Raw genomic sequence first — 16,814 nt, 5'->3', positions numbered from 1 at the left:
GCTGAGAGGCGCACACAGCATCTCAGTGAGAACTGGAAGCTGTGTGCTTCATGTCAGAGTCTCCAAAAGCAACACTGCTCACGGCCGCCTTTGTTTAAGGAGGACTACACGGACTTGTCCGCTCATCTTTCTCCCCGCCCGTGTACTCAGAGAGGCAGGAGTAGCTCAACAGGTTGAGCGGGTTGTCCAGTAATCGGAAGGTTGCAGGTTCGATCCCGGCACCGGACAGAGAATTATGCTGTTGTGTCCTTGGGCAAGACACTTAACCCACCTTGCCTGCTGGTGGTGGTCGGAGGGTCCGGTGTGCAGGTCATCCAGTTTCTGAGAAAGCTGTGTGAACAAAATCTGGCCGCGTAGGGGTGGGTGACGCTACCAGGACCGGACCGGGCCAGGCCAGATGTGAAACCGCCCTGAGCTCATAGCCACATGGGCTCTCAGCTCCACCTCTCCATTTTCTGAGAGCAACACAGCCAAGATGGCAGCGGTAGGAACTACCTACTGGACTTTTATTCAGCTTTTCAGACACCTACAAGTGACATCAGGAAGTCTTTGTCCATCTAATATAGAGTCTGTGGTGCTAACATGTCATGTAGCACTGCATGCTAAAGCTTGATATTGCATTAGGCTAATATCAAGCATTAACTCAGTCATTTATCAACAGAAGATCTAAGTTTAAACCTTTGGTATGGTGAAATGCAATACTTAAGAAATGTCTGGACTTTACTTGACAAACGATACCAACATCTTTTCTCTAGAGTGTGTTTTGTGTTCTTGTAATGATAACAAAACAAACATCACAAAATCATTGACCAAAAAAACAAATATTTGCAGGCGAAGGCATGTTTTATTCCTTGACAGCCCAACATGTGACTGGGCTGCTTGGCAACATCCACTATGTTGACCATCAGTTGTTTCTACCTTTGAGGAGGAAGGGAAGGAGAGAGCCTAGCTTTCTCAGCAGGGAGCAAAACAGTCCCCACAGAGAACCCTTCATCATACACAGATAAAGCACAGACAGTTGAAGTCTGTAGCAACGTCTGGATGATATTACCTTGTAAACAAACTGTGGCTTGATGCAATCTGAGGACAGTGTGGGCTTTAAAAGAACATGGTGGGTGATCTCAAATTGGTTTATTATGCCTTACATGGTCTTATGAACTGGATTTACACCTGAAGAACAGATTTGACACACCCGGTTATAAAATTTAACAACGAACTAACTAAACTAACCGCTCATGAATCAGAATCACAAGATGACTTTCTTTATTCGTGGGCGCGTTTTTGATCATCTGCAGTGAGGCTGATGTGATTTTAGCTGTTTTGATGTTTACATGTCACCTGACAGTCAGCAGCAGGTATCAGTGAGGTGGTGCAGTAGAACTGGTTAATCAATGCACAAACTTCCTTGTTGTTGCATGAAAAGGCTTCACAGCATATTCTTCCTTTTGTTATGGGAATCTTAGTGTAGGAAGGAGGTGATTTTAAATGTTATTTTATTACCTGCGCCCACCAACAGACATAATGGACACTCCTCTGGACATTTTTACTGATTTGACACCAGATGATTATTTATGTAGATCACAAAGCAAAGATGTCAAAATGTTTTGTTTTTATCGTCCTAAACAGAATAATTTAATTTTATCTTAAATTAGATGTCACTCATATTAAGTCACTTCCACAATAGGACAGGGTTAATGGCATGAACAGAGTTTATAATTAAAAAATTCTGACTGAGAAGCTTCTTATAATTGTTCAAAAAACTATTTACAGTTTTTATTAAAAAGCCACTGGCGGGATAAGTCCAGGGGTTTAATACACTCATATGCAGACAGGAGGACACAGTGTCCCAGATCGAAACTCACCTTTTTTATCCATTAACCACATGAACAGCAGCCAAGGGATGTAACCCACTGGACCCCACAGCACCAGAAATGCGATGTCGGACTTGGTGAACCCGTAAGCCTGGACGGCTGAGTTCGCTATTGGACCCCAAAAGTTCCACACCATCCCCTGCATCAGCGCCAGCAGAGAAAACAGGGTCAGAACCAGCCATCTTCTTCCGTACACTCGACTGTTTACAGGCAGGCCGTTCGTGTAAGTGTTCGTGTTAGTCCCGACACGGGAGGGAACGAGAAGGGGCTCCCGCTCCGCCTCGGTGCTCGAACCGGCACCCATACTAGCTGTTTTCCGAGAGAACGACCAGAAACCGGGCTTAACGGCAAGAAATTTGCCTGTCGCTGATATATTGTTGACCACTCAAACAAAAATTGCCGACAGTCTTTTGTTGTGTTAGCTTAGTGCGCATGTCATTACGGAAGCCCGGTCACACTGTCATGTGATCTTTGTTTACATCCGCCAGAAGTTCAGCTACACGTGTATACATAGGTGAGTTCTTATTTGTCCATGAAGTTACCCCCATTTCCATAAAGCTACGTTAAATAATGGCAACGTGTGAAGCTTAAGTAGCGTTTGAATTTAGCAGTCTGCTCAAAGCTAGCTAGCTAACAGCATCAGTTGTAGTTTTTTTTAATGACTAAGTCCACGTGCTGTCAGTTTGAGAGCTTTCTCGTTTAGAAACAAGATAAATAAACGCATCTACCCTAACCTCATTTGGTTTTCAGGCATCCTACAAGTCACTTGTTCCCCGGTGTGTGTAAACCATAAGCGGTTTTGCCAAAAGCATGACAATTTATTAATGTAATTAGCTCATTTATCTCAAAATGATGTAAATTTGGTTTGTGGTGTTTGAATTTTACGGTCATCAGATTTGATTAGGTTCTAGATTTTGACAAATCAACAAGTGGCTTATGAGCAGCATTCAAACCATCAGTTACCAAGTAATGCAATTACCCCCCAAAATTATGATTGCACACAAAATAAAGACGCAGATAGAATCAAAGCCAGGATGCTAAACCTACCAAGTGAGAATAAACTGCATATAAATTTGCATAGATTGAATTAAAAGTACATACACTTGTGGTAAATGGACTTACACGTCCTTTAATTTCTAAGTTCTAACATATCTAGACATAAAAATGTCTCCTACCTAAGGGGATACAACTCAGAAGAACAGTAGTGTCTTATTTGTTTTGTAAGAACTGAGCTAAACTCCAGGAGTCTTGTATGGATAAACAAAGTACTGGGTTAGTTAATGCAGGCATCTCCAAAGTGCAGCCCCGGGGTCATCTGTGGCCCTTGGGACAATCATGTGCTGTCCCCTCTTGCATTTGTGGAATGATTAATTTTGTCTCTCTAGCACATAGATCCATGCTTTCTAAAATTTCTGTTTCAAAAATTAAAAAATCACCATAAAATTATTTTGGCATTTTTCTAAATTAAAAAATTATGTTGTTGTGGCCCTAAAGACCTATTAGCTTAACGAATGTGGCCTTCATCTTGAAATATATGAACACCCCAGCTAGGTAAAGTGATTTTAAAGGTGGAGAAGTTTTCTTTAAATGGACTGGTGTGTCAGTTCTTATTGGTAGATACATAAAGGGAATTCTGGCCAATGGAAATGGGATCTGTTGAAAATGAACAGTTTAAAATGTTAACCAACTCGTTTTACTAATATGCTAGTGCTGGACTAGTAGTATACAGTACATTTTACAAAGGAATACATATCACCAGCCATATTTTATCTGGTCTTATCTTGAAAAATGGTGATGTCATAGCTACTTTTGCATCTTGCATGAGCACCATAGCTTTACAATAACAAGTGCTTATTTCATCTGCTAATTTGGAGCCAGGCTCTCGATTTACCGGTCAATCTACGTCCCAATCCTCAGCTATGGTCATGGTCTTTGGGTAATGACCGAAAGAACGAGATCGCGGATACAAGCGGCCAAAATGAGTTTCCTCCGTAGGGTGGCCGGGCTCAGCCTTAGAGATAGGGTGAGGAGCTCGGACATTCGGGAGGGACTCGGAGTAGAACCGCTGCTCCTCCAGATCGAAAGGAGTCAGTTGAGGTGGTTTGGGCATCTGGTCAGGATGCCTCCTGGACGCCTCCCTGGGGAGGTGTTTCGGGCATGTCCTGCCGGCAGGAGGCCCCCGGGTCGACCCAGGACACGTTGGAGAGGTTACATCTCCAATCTGGTCCGGGAACGCCTTGGGGTCCTGCTGGAGGAGCTGGTGGAGGTGGCTGAGGAGAGGACGGTCTGGAGCTCCCTAGTTGGGATGCTGCCCCCCGGACCCGGATAAGCGGAGGAAGACTACGACGACGAATTTGGAGACTAGATTTTTTACTACATGCCTCAAACAAGAGGAAATGACCCTACTGACGAAATGACGCATCTCACCAGTGCACACTGTGAATGTTGGCTGACTAATTACAGCAAGCTAAACCTAAATAAGCTAATCTCTGTCCTCCCTCCTGTGCTGAAGCCTGATAACAGCGTGAACCACTGACTATGGCGGCCGTGACCTCCATTAAACCCTTCAGCCCAGAGGAGACCCAGAGGATTTTGCATCATTTGCAGCAGCCTGCAGTTTTCCTGAAGATGACATGTGACTGGCCCGTTCTCCACTGGACTGCAGAGCATCTGTCCAACTGTCTTAATGACACACTCGTCCGATTCAGACTAGGAAGACGAGAGGAGACACACGGTAAGAACACATGTATCCCTAGATTGATCAAAGCTGGAGTTGATTCTCAGAACAGACCTAGAGTGTGATCAGCAAAGTCATTTCAGTCTGAAAGTAGTTTTAGAATAAATGAGGTAGAAAATATCAGAAATAGTGAAGAAACATTAGGAGGAAATCCAAAAGGCAAACATTAAAGACAGTCCCAAATGTCCTCTCAGTGCCTCCATTTACCTCTCTGGTTTTTCTGTTGGATGAGTTGGGCTGAAACACACTATTTGTTTATTTAGAACACAAAATGTCAAAAATCACTTGATGGATTTTTCTTTTGCTGAAAATCATCAAGTCTTCAAATAAAAAGGTTGTTGTCTTTTTTATTGTAATAGATTCTTTGTTTGTTTTTATTCATTTCTGTTATTTTTGTGGCATTTTTCTGTTTTTACATAAATTAATTAGATGAAGTGTGAACAAATCAACTTTTTAGGAAACACTGTTTGCTAATAAAACATTAAAAACAAGTTTTATCATTTATGAAATAGGAGATGCTGAGCATCATTATAGGCGAGGACAAGGTAAAAAAATGACAGCATTTCCAAGTCTTGAGTCAATGCTGTGTTAAAACTAAGCAGGTTTCTGCACTGGAATTCCCTGCACGGGTTTAAGTGTACAGTTTATTATCGCTGCACTCATGAATGCGTAGAAACGAGGCCTACAAGAGGACCCAGACACGTTTCCTCTGCAGCGGAGCTCGTTTAGAGATGGACGGAGGCAAAGTCGGTCTTGTGGTCTGGCAGAATAAAACATTCTTTTTTTTTTTTATGAAATCAGACATTTGGTCAAATGTCAAGCAGACCAGCATGTACCTGTCCTGATTTTATTTTGTTTGTTTTTGTTAATATTTTAATTATAAATATAGAAAATATGTGGATTGAGTTGAAAATAGTCCAAATCTTTCAGTCGAGGTGAAACTAAACAAACGTAAGAGACAATCAAACATGTCAGATTAAACAACCTGCCTTATAACAGCTGTTTATATTTTCATGTAGACTGAGGTCATAACCCTTCTTTTGTAAACAGCTATGTTTGTTTACCTTTTGGCCCGGTGACAGCTAAATAATGCCTCTTTAGTCTCCTGAATGATGCAACATGCCGCCTGATAACACCGTGTTAACTAGTTTTCCAGTTTTGCAGCTGCACCAAATGACAGGAAGATATTTTTTTATCATGGATTATTAACGCCAGCCAGGGGTGGACTGGCCTATCTGGCATTCTGGCACTGTCCCGGTGGGCCGCTTAGCCAAGTGGGCTGCTTGCCCAGCTCGGGTCGACACTACTCCACAGTTGGTGATCTGCAGAACAGTAGCTACATGGTAACCTGAAAATAACAGTTTTTCCAGGCGTTTTTAGCAAGAAAAGCGCGGTAGAGCAATGACGTAGTAGTTGTTTTACCGCGTTAGCATGTAGCTATTGTCCCACTGATCTCCGCCCATGGCAAATTAGCTAATCTGGAAGGCCTGGGCTCCCGGCCGCAGCGTTCTGTCCCTGCTTGTAATTTAACAGTCCCAGTCCATATTAGATCTCACATTCGGCCTAGAAATGAGTCCGCAGGCGGCAACACCTCCCCCACCCCCACCCCCACCTCTCTCCCAATTCGGAGGGCCGACGATTTGTAAAAATGCCAGGGCCGAATTTTGGTCCCAGTCCACCCCTGATGCCAGCCCTCAACTATAGGTGCTGTTTGTTTGTGTAAATATCTAAAACTGTGATTTGTTTTGCTGCTGACATTACTAAATGTGGTTGTTTAACACCACTGGATTGTGTTGTTGGCGTGGCTTTCTTCTGAAGATTGTGTTTCCTGCATCTTTAGCCCCCTTGTTTGAGACCCAGTGTTCCTACGCTGAGGCCACAGTAGCTCAGTTTCTGCGCTGGACTCAGGGTCAGACAGATGTGGGTCCGTTTTCTGACTTCTCGCTGTCAGAGCACTGGATTTATGCTGATTACAAGTACATCGCTGCACTGTTTCAGCACCAGCCTTCCATGTTTGAGGTAATTAGCCCTCACTTGAAACAGTCCTGCTAAGTTCAGATTTCATTTTGGATGTCAGCTTTGTGACAAAACCCTCTTCTAACATCACATTTGATATTTGGGATGTTTAAGGTCTTTATGCCTTGTGTTTAGGAGGAAACATTAAAATATTAAATTTTAAGGGTAATTTAAAGGTGCAGTATGTAAGACTATAGTGAGAATTTTACAGTGAGACTCCCAAAAGAGTCTAATGTTTCAGTCATTCTGGAAGTAATCTACTGAAACATATTTCATATCCAGTTGGCTGCTGCTATCAGTTTTTCTCCTTTCAAAACAAAGGTTGGAGGGACGTAACGACTGTTTACCACCAGTGAGTGTGGGATTGCCGTGTGAGCTAATACTGCAGCGCCAACAATTGCAATTTGACGACGGCCGGCAAAAAGCTCCAGAGTTGCTAAAAGTGGTTGCAGTAACCTCATTTTACCACAGGATGTAATTTTTACTTCATTCCTGCATAATGCACCTTTAAATAGCCCCCTTGTTTCTCCTTTTTAGGCTGAGAATAAAATTCTAAATGTAAGAATGTTTGATCATTTTTAAATGGTTTATTATTATTATTATTATTATTATTATTATTATTATTATTATTATTATTAAGGCCTGATCAAAAGTTTAAGCCCACTTAGAAATGGCTAAAGATCCTTATTCTGGATGGTTGGGTCTTATCGAAGTAGAGATTCAACATGCAACAAGAAGAAAAGGGAGTGAAAAAAAATGTTTTTCAGCATTTGTTGAAAACCTTTTTTAAACTGAAACAGGCTGTAAAAGACCAGGGGTCTCATTTATAAAACATTGCATAAAATCCTCACTGAAACTGTTCTTAAGCTCAGCAAAAAAAAATCTATTTACGCCAAGTAGGTTTGTGATCTATCAAACATGGAGTACGCACAGCTGCACGCAATCTCTGCTTTATAAATCACAAACTTCCTAGAAAGGTTTCAGCTGTTTCTGAGTCACATCCCGCCCTCAACGTGCCCACTTTCTGCCATAAATGGTCAATGCAAAGTGCCTTGTGGATCTCATGCATATACATAAGCCGGCTCGTTGCAGCGCTCCACCATTAACGATGGCGACCGCAGATCAAGGAAGCGTAATTTCACCAAAGCAGAACTTGAGGTACTTGTGGGTGAGGTGGATAAATTAAAGGAAGTGCTTTTGCAAAACAAATAAGAGAAAATCCACAGAGTGGTACAGCGTTGCTGAAGTCGTCAATACTGAGTTCTTCAGCGAGATCTGTGGCGGATATAAAAAACAATGATCCGATTGAGATTCAATCCCCAGACTCCTGGGTGAGGGTCACGGGCAGCAGCAGCTCAACAGGTTGAGCAGGTTGTCCAGTAATCAGAAGGTTGCAGGTTAGATCCCATCTCTGAACAGAGAATTCTGCTGTTGCAGGTGTGTTAACCCATCTTGCCTGCTGGTGGTGGTCACAGGGGCCGATGGCGCCAGTGTTCGGCATGCCTCACCTCTCAGTGTGCCCCAGGGCAGCTGTAGCTACATCGTAGCTCATCACCATCAGCATGTGAATGGATGAATGATACACTGTAGTGTAAAGTGCTTTGGAGTCCTTACTCTGAGAGGCGCTATACAAGTGCGGGTCATTTATCATAACCAGTCAGCCAAACGGACATCTCCCTTGGCCAAGTAGCCAGGGCGCATGATCAATCAGGTCACAGTGACAGGATGCTCACACTGTCATACATGTATGATAATCTGTCCCCCTGCTAATATTCTGCATTCCGTATTCTGCGCTTTAGGCTGTGTGTGTGAAAACGAAGCGGTACAAGTGATAATGCTGCAGGATTTCATCATTTTATCCTTCTCAGCAGCAGCACTACAGGTGCTCTCCATGTCCAACATGTGCGTAAGCCAGGTCCTTAGTCAACTTAAAGTTGCACACATTTTTTCGTTAAGTTTTCTTTCATAAATCCCAAAGTTTGCATGGAAATTTGGTTACACAGTTTTCCGACCCCGTTTTGTGCGTAAGCAAGCTTGATAAATGAGGCCCCAGATCTGTAGTCACATGTGATCTTAAACTTTTGGCCGGGACTGCATTCTAACATGTTCTTGTCTTATTGGTAACTAAGAGTTTACATGCTAAGTTTTCCACCACAGTAGCATTACTGTAATAGCTGTGATCCTCATCATGGTAGGCAATAACATAAAAAGTGTTTTATTTTTATCTGGGTGTTAAATGGTTGTTAGGCATCCACCTGCAGTTATATTGATGTTCACGTCGTTGACACTGACATGCATGAGCTGTGCAGGATAAAAATATTGTAGAAATGCTTCCTGACGGCTAAATCGACCAGCCTGCTGCTCACAGCCGGCATCGTTGTTCAGGAGTCTTTGATTGCTGTATTTGTGCTCTGACAGAACGTGATTGACAGTTTAGTTTTTCCTGAAAAATGACATTTCTGTAGCTTGATTTTTGTTATTTATTCATTTTTATACCCAAACACCGGTAACAAGCCACATCTCAGCTGATGAGCGCTGATGAGCCGTGGGCTCACAGCTGAGACGTGACTGTTTTCACGTCAGCATCACAAACTGAATGGAACAAAACGAGCTGATTTAAATATCTAAAATGTTTAAAGATTGATCTGTTCTTCATTTGAATATGTGTTCTGGATTTTCCCGTAGGATGTAAAGTGGTCGGACTTTGGCTTTGAGGGACGTAACGGTAAAGAGAGCACTTTGTGGATCGGCACCGAGGCGGCTAACACGCCCTGCCACCAGGACACATACGGCTTTAACCTGGTGCTGCAGGTTCAGGGACGGTAAGGAGACCAGTGTGTCCATAAAGGGACCGAGTTACTTTTGTTAAACCCAAACGTTCATAAAAAAGTGCCGTGAATGTTTTCTGCCTGTAAGGCGACTAACTCCTCTGTAACTCAGAGGAAGAAGAGCGATGGAGCTGCTGACTCTGCCCTCTGGAGAAGTTCATTTGTTGCTGTGCTCACCTGAGCTGGAGGAAAGTGGAGATGAAGAGGAGCGCTACAACATGGGTCACTTTGATGAAAAGGAAAAGGTCCACCTTATCGTGCTCCTGTGTTCTCTCGGAGAGCAACCGTTTTATCTCACAGCTCGTAATTGGTTCTCAGGGTCTTTTATTTGGTATTGATCCCAAATGGAATGAAATCCAGCTGAAGGAGTCCTTCGCCTCTGCTGGTCTATGAAAATACAACATAGCTGATTGATACCATGACATTTGGCCCCGTGGTAGGTCAGACAACCAGAAAGAGAGCAAAAGGGTTTTAAAACCGTCTGCTCAGGGATGAAGTTTAAGGCTTTACGTTTCTCGGAGGGTAAGAGTGGTGATTCCTCGGGTGAAAATATTATTATTTTAAGCATCTGCTGTTTCATCGAGGTGACCAGAACAGAATAAATAAACACTTGTTTCTTTATTCAAGTCATAATAGAAGTTTGGAGATCTGAATTTAACAGGAAATGAAAACCAAATCCAAACCTCGGTTTCCTCACAGGAAGCGCTGGCACCTCTTTCCACCAGAGGACACGGCGAACCTCTACCCGACCAGGATACCGTATGAGGAGTCCAGTGTCTTCAGCCAGGTGGATGTCCTCCGTCCAGACCTGCAGAGGTTTCCTGCGTTTCGACGGGCCAGAGCCCACGTCGTCACGCTCCAGCCTGGACAGGTGAGAACTGAACTCATGATGGATTAAACATCACGTTAGCGTGTCATAAATAAGGCCTGGCATCTTCTCGGCCGAGTGTGGTGCAAGTGCAGCATGACCAAACCAAGTCACTCGTGTTTCACTGTTTAGTTTAGAGCAGGAAGAAAAGAAAGGAGCAAAACAACATTAGAGACAAAGTACTGTATGATCAATTCAGTGACTGAGCACAGGTTGCACATCACAAAGTGGACCTGCAGATCAGATGAGAGGAAATAGGAAAGTGGAACAATTCCTGAGTCTGGATGATTAGAAGTGATTGTGTTCCTGTTGTCTGCGTGTCTGACGCGGCGTTCCGGGTTACAGAGATCGGATGTAAAGATGAGGCTTAATCACACATAGGTGATTCATAGGTCCCACGAATACCAGCAAAGGGGTAAAAGTGCATTCAAGACTATCTTCTTTCTCTGGGAAACTGCTTGATCGTGTAACATGAATGAGCAGAGATTATATTTAAACGTTTATAAATGCCTGCCTTGTTTTTAGGTAATCACAAAAACGAAGGAGTAAAAACACCCTTGTTAAGCACCTTGGGGGGGGGGGGGGTCCAGGACTCTAGAAGGCGCTATATCAAACACAGGCTGTTTACCATAATGTGGCAGCAGGTGATCTGAATGAGATCAGAAATATTCTAAAGCTGAATGTTTGTGTAACCAAGTCCCTCTTTAGCCTGAGTGACATTTTTGACCTTTGCTCCTCTGATGTTTGATGTCATCGGCCATCTTTGTTCTCCAATAGTTCCCCAGAATAGTAACCTTTAACTCATCCACTCAGTTCTTTTATCTGGCCCTGATCTGTCATTTCCGTACAGTTAGCAGCGGTTGTGTCTGGATTGTTTTCTGTCTACATCCAAAAACAAAGTGTAGCTTGAATGCGTACATCTACCTTCTAAAAGATGGTTCCACCTCCGCTGATCTAATCAGGCAGCAGCTTGTTCCTCTCGACTAGGCAGACCACGGGCCACCGTTGCATCAGAGCTGAGGGATCGATAAGCCATCTTCTTTATAATAGAGCCGCTTTATGAATGGATGGAGCTCTAACAGTGTGGGCCGTGGTGTGTGCTGCCATCTAGTGGAGGATGTGGAGCTTCTCTTGGCTTTTAGCCACCAGGCTTTGGAATAAAGGAAGGGAAATGTGATGCAGCTGAACTTTTTATCTACTTTGCACAGGTGCTTTTTGTCCCCAGGCACTGGTGGCACTATGTGGAGTCGGTCGATCCCATCACCGTCAGCGTCAACACCTGGATTGAGCTGGTAACCGCATCCCTACTGTCCAAAGCCCTTCAGAGCTCTCCGTATTCCAGACAGAGTGTGCATGTCTAAACCCTGAAGAAACCCCACTGATATTGGTCCTAACAGTGATTGGTGCTTCCAGATTAAGCTCTCGTCTAATGTTTGAGTAATGAACAGGCCTTGCAGTTAGAGATTTGCTGTCAGTGCTGCTAAACAGATATTTATTCCAACAGCTCATCTCTAAGTTTCACTGTAAGGTCACAAGCACAACGAGCCGTGTCTGCGTCAAACCCCAAAGCGACAACTCCGTTATCGTTGAGGCGGTTTCACCGATCTGAATCTCTAACGCGGCTCTCTGCTGCTGCATAGGAAGTGGACAACGTGGCGAGAGTTACAGAAGCTGTGACCAGGACTGTCGTCTCTGCTGTTAAGAGCTCTGAAAGCGATGATAACACGGACAACTGGCTCAATCCCACAGAGGTAACAAACCATATCACTGTGTGACATTAATGATGAACCTGAGTACATTAAATAAAACTAACGAAGCTGCAGTTTGCTGAAACACTAGAAGTATATCCACTTTTCTGTTTGCAGAGAGTGTAGCTGGGTGTTTACATCTTTGTGTGTGTCCTGGTGTTTGGTGTCATCTTCTGTTGCATCCTTTAACTACACCCACACCACCTCTTCACACTCGTAACACGACAGACAGGTTTAGCCTTTATCCTAGACAACACATTGTTTCCATCCCACCCGTTTTTACTGCCTCTGGTTCCTGAGGTTGGTTTTGCTTCTTGCAAAAGTCTCCAGGTTTGATGGACATGGTTTTATTATCAGCCGATGTCTGCGTTAAAATGTCATTTCAGGTTTTACTCTTTTAATGACACAACGTTTACATGTGATGCGCATATTATACACCAAACTCATCAGCTACTTCCCCTCTCACTCAAAATGCCAAAATAAGAGAGATCCGATGTTTAGTTTTTGAGACGTTTTTGTTTGTTAGGCACAGTTCTTGACAACGTTGAGATCCGCCCTGTGCAGCGGGTGTTTGTCAATTTTATCTCAGAGAGAATGAGATTCAGCTGCTGTTGGAGACTAAATAAGCGTGGCACTCCCCCCCCCCCCCCCCCCCCCCCATTGCCTCACTTAAACCAAAGTAGTTGTCATATTTTACTTAAAGGGACTATATGGAATGTATAGAAATAATAAATGTCTTCTTCATACATTCTCCTGCAATGCCCTGGTCCTGTAGAAGGAGCCCTGGCATTTTTGCTGTGATTGCCTGTTTTTCTGTAAAATCAGAGAAAAAGAGAGCTGCTCGGGTCGAGCAGGCTGCTTCATGCGCGTTCACGCTCAGGCATAGCCCGTAGCATTTGCTATCAGTAGCTTTAGCAGCAGAGAGCTGAGTAGTGCCAACTCAGCAACTTTGTTGCTTTTCCTAATGCCTAGTGATGAACCTAGCTACATTTCTGAGGACCCTTAGCTACTTTCTGTAGAACTTTCTTCTAGATATTTCCTGCAAATTAGCAACAAAATAGCCATTTTCACTCCGAATCGTTCTTTGAACGTTGTTTCAGCTGTCATCAAGGATGTAAACATTACAGATACAAATGACGTCGCTGGTGCTATAGCTACCTAGTAAGACGGCGGACTCTCGTGTGGAAGACCCGGGTTCGATTCTGGATGTGAACATAGTTTATTTAGAGTTTCTTTTTTACACTAATGGGATATTTTTTACAGTAAGATGCCCAAAAAATTTTTTGAGACTTGCCGAACGGCATTGAATTCACAGATTAAAAAGATGTGGGTTCAACTTTCATTTTGGAACAATTTTTCAAGCAAGGGAAGGGAATGATCTGAGCATGCAGGAGGACTGACCCATCATAAACCTTTGTCGGCTGTGCTGAAGAGAAAGGTACAGAACCAAATTATTTAATTAATTAGCTGCACATTCTCCTGTCCTCTGTCCTCCATGCTCGCCTCGTGCACGAGCCTACTATTGAAGCTGCCGTTACGCTTTTGGCCTGAGGGGGCAATTGCGAGCATAAAAATTCAAAACTCCGTCAAGTCCCTTTAAATGATGTTTAAAGTTTAAAAATGCTCAACAGGAGATAAGACGTTAGTCACCTAAAACCATTCAGTCTTTCTTTTTCATGGGGGGGGTGGGGGCAGCATATATTGTAGTTAGACCATATCGATAGATCGGACATCCGTAAATGTGCTTATATTAACCTTCCCAACCCCCCCCCCCCCCCCCCCCCCCCCCCCCCCCACACACACACACACACACACACACAGCTGAATTGTAGTATTGAAGTCACCCTGGATAACAGATGGTTTGCATCTGGCCACAGATCAGGGTGATTCGTCTGTCTCTTGTGGTGCAGCTGACCCCTAGCTCTCTGCAAAAGGCTTACGGGGAGGGGGGTCTGAAATGTCCTGTTAGGGATCATCATCTGTCTCCAGGGTCACAGCGTGAGAGGCTTTAGAGAGATGTTTAACCCTTTTGCAGGAACGTCTCAGAGGATGGTGGGAGGTGTGTAGTGTAGTGAAGGAAATGGAAGTTTAGCCCCAGGAATAAAGATTGTTTTATTAAGTAGCAGTGGTAGGTTTCTGACCTGCAACAGGAAAACTGGCTGCTGAACAAACAGCGTTCTCCAGGTTTCCTATTTACACAAAGTAGGTGGGCCGTTATGTTTCCCAGCTGATCTGAGCTTTGGAAGATTCAAGCATCATGTCAACAACATAGAAATATACAGTCAGGTCAATAAATATTGGGACATCGACACAATGCTAACATTTTTGGCTCTATACACCACCACAATGGATATCAAATGAAACGAACAAGATTTGCTTTAACTGCAGACTGTCAGCTTTTATTTGAGGGTATTACATCCAAATCAGGTGAACGTTGTAGGAATTACAACAGTTTGCATATGTGCCTCCCACTTGTTAAGGGACCAAAAGTAATGGGACAATTGGCTTCTCAGCTGTTCCATGGCCAGGTGTGTGTTATTCCCTCATTATCCCAATTACAATGAGCAGATAAAAGGTCCAGAGTTCATTTCAAGTGTGCCATTTGCATTTAGAATCTGTTGCTGTCAACTCTCAAGATGAGATCAAAGAGCTGTCACTATCAGTGAAGCAAGCCATCATTAGGCTGAAAAAACAAAAGAAACCTATCAGAGAGATAGCAAAACATTAGGCGTGGCCAAAACAACAGTTTGGAACATTCTCAAAAAGAAGGAACGCGCCGGTGAGCTTAACAAGTGGGAGGCACATATGCAAATTGTTGTAATTCCTACACCGTTCACCTGAGTTGGATGTAAATACCCTCAAATAAAAGTTGACAGTCTGCAGTTAAAGCACATCTTGCTCGTTTCATTTGACATCCATTGTGGTGGTGTATAGAGCCAAAAATGTTAGCATTGTGTCGATGTCCCAATATTTATGGACCTGACTGTATGAAGGACTTTTTGGACTCTCTAGGTGGAGCAGAACGGGGACGTTTGTATCCTGGAGGTTGGTCTCAATCAAATTCTTTATTTAAAAAATAAATAAATATAAACAAGCAAGGTGGGTCTTCTCTCTATCTTTCTACCAAGACATATGGTGGCAGTGATGAGATTGCTTATGTTGTTTTGCACCTGAGCTGAGGAGCATCTATGGCCGAAGCAGACGGCACATCCCCAACACAAAAAGGGTATAGACTGGGGCGGAGCCACTGCATTAATCCCAAACCTTCAGAGCAGAAAAGCCTTAAATGAGATTCTTGTTTCTGCGTTTGGTTGAACTGGGAAAAACAAATATTAGACCCTTTCAGAACATAAAAAACCTGGTATTGTCTTCTGCTGCAGTAGTCCACCCGGAGACAGGAATAAGACGTTACTGTGAGGCAAGAAAGTTCAGTGTCTGGTTCTGTCACTTGTTGCAGAGAATCCAGCTGTTTGACTTAGTTTTTTGTTTGTTTTGTAAAAATTGGTTTGATTCTTATTCTTGTATCATTGTATTTTCCATCTTTTCTGGTAGGAAGGAGTCCCCTCCCACAGAGAAAACATGCAGTATCTGAACCTGGCTGTGAGGGCTTGTGCTCAGAGAACCAGGAGTCTGAGTCCAGATCTGACAGAAGCTCGGCCAACAAAAAGGGACTCTAGAGGACAAGTGAAGAAACACAGAGACAGGGCCGATGCTTCTGAGGTGTTTGAGGTGCCGCTTGGGCCACATCTCATCCCTGTGTCCTGTCAGCACGATGAGTGGAAGAAAACGGTCCCAGAAGACTCGGAGATCAACGCTTCTCAGGAGGACAGTGCTGGTGGCTCAGAGGGATCAGTGGGAACTAATCCTACCAGACCTTCTCAGGGAAAACAGTCATGTGGTGCTGGTTTACCTCCACGTGACTGTGCTGAACAGGAGCATGATGCACCAGAGGATTGTGCAGAAGAAAACAGGAGCTTAAGACACACATCGATTACCACTAATGACCTGTTAGACTGTCTGGTGCATCCTGATGTCATCAGTCACATCACTGAGCTGCTCCTGGAGAGACACATAGGTGGCCATCTTTAATTTTCACCTGTCATTAGGAAGTGAACGGGTGTTTGTTTAGATGGCTCAGATGTGAGAGGACACGTGTGATGATCCACACCACCGGGTGGATCTGACAGTTCCTCTTGTCGTTGTCCTAAACATGTTAATCTGATTTGGTTTCCAGAAGGGGCAAAAATGGCCGCCGCAGTCGAGTTAGTATTCTAATAAACAGAATAACTCAAGATACTGTTCCAGCGGTGCAGACGTCTGTTTCCTGTAGGGATCTGATCAGGAGTGTTTGTCCAGACGAGTTCACGTTGTACAGAAGTTAAAGGGATAATTTGCAGCTTTTTCATATTTTAAAGTACTTTTCTTGAGCCAGTATGTGCTAAAATGGTCATTTACAGGGTTAATAAAAATTCACTCAGACCCATACTGCCCTCTGTGGCCAGAAAACCGCATTTGCAACTTCAGAGTGCTTGGAGATCATGAACACAACTGATTTGTTTGGTGATGAATCACACCTGCAGGCACTAAGGAAGGCTGGGAGACATTTCAGCTGTTAGATTAAGGTGTTGAAAAGACAAACGCACAATGAGAAGATAAGTTTTGCTTTCAGTCCCACAAACGGACACTAGGGGGTGCTAAAAGCAAGCCAAAACCTAGTCTCCCTATAAAAACCAAGATGAAAGAATA

The 16,814-nt window shown here is 43.6% G+C and overlaps 2 protein-coding genes across 2 annotated transcripts in view; one reads left to right on the top strand and one right to left on the bottom strand.

Annotated features, from left to right (window-relative positions):
- Nucleotides 1-2,317, bottom strand: part of slc49a4 (solute carrier family 49 member 4) — a 78,207-nt gene extending 75,890 nt beyond the window's left edge. Inside the window, exon 1 of the mRNA XM_015965914.3 lies at nt 1,863-2,317. Coding sequence (XP_015821400.1) covers nt 1,863-2,175 — 313 coding nt within the window. The 5' untranslated portion in view covers nt 2,176-2,317. The remainder of the gene's footprint in view (nt 1-1,862) is intronic.
- Nucleotides 2,247-16,369, top strand: hspbap1 (hspb associated protein 1). The gene is made up of 8 exons (XM_015965913.2): nt 2,247-2,385; nt 4,384-4,605; nt 6,449-6,627; nt 9,310-9,446; nt 10,152-10,323; nt 11,529-11,612; nt 11,961-12,071; nt 15,621-16,369. The coding sequence occupies exons 2-8, from the start codon at nt 4,410-4,412 to the stop codon at nt 16,155-16,157; spliced, it is 1,416 nt and encodes a 471-aa protein (XP_015821399.1). The 5' UTR covers nt 2,247-2,385; nt 4,384-4,409; the 3' UTR covers nt 16,158-16,369.
- The last annotated feature ends 445 nt before the right edge of the window (nt 16,370-16,814 follow it).

Source organism: Nothobranchius furzeri, chromosome 14 (genome assembly GCF_043380555.1).
Source record: "Nothobranchius furzeri strain GRZ-AD chromosome 14, NfurGRZ-RIMD1, whole genome shotgun sequence".
Lineage (NCBI taxonomy): Eukaryota > Metazoa > Chordata > Actinopteri > Cyprinodontiformes > Nothobranchiidae > Nothobranchius > Nothobranchius furzeri.
Note: the sequence above shows the minus strand (reverse complement) of the source record. Positions and strands in the feature narration are given on the sequence as shown.

Bases quoted from the DNA above. Each gene is read 5' to 3' on its own strand.
- hspbap1 (XM_015965913.2), top strand. From the start codon at position 4,410: ATGGCGGCCGTGACCTCCATTAAACCCTTCAGCCCAGAGGAGACCCAG. The intron at 4,606-6,448 runs GTAAGAACACAT...CTGCATCTTTAG, and splicing joins AAGACGAGAGGAGACACACG to CCCCCTTGTTTGAGACCCAG. The intron at 9,447-10,151 runs GTAAGGAGACCA...GTTTCCTCACAG, and splicing joins GTGCTGCAGGTTCAGGGACG to GAAGCGCTGGCACCTCTTTC.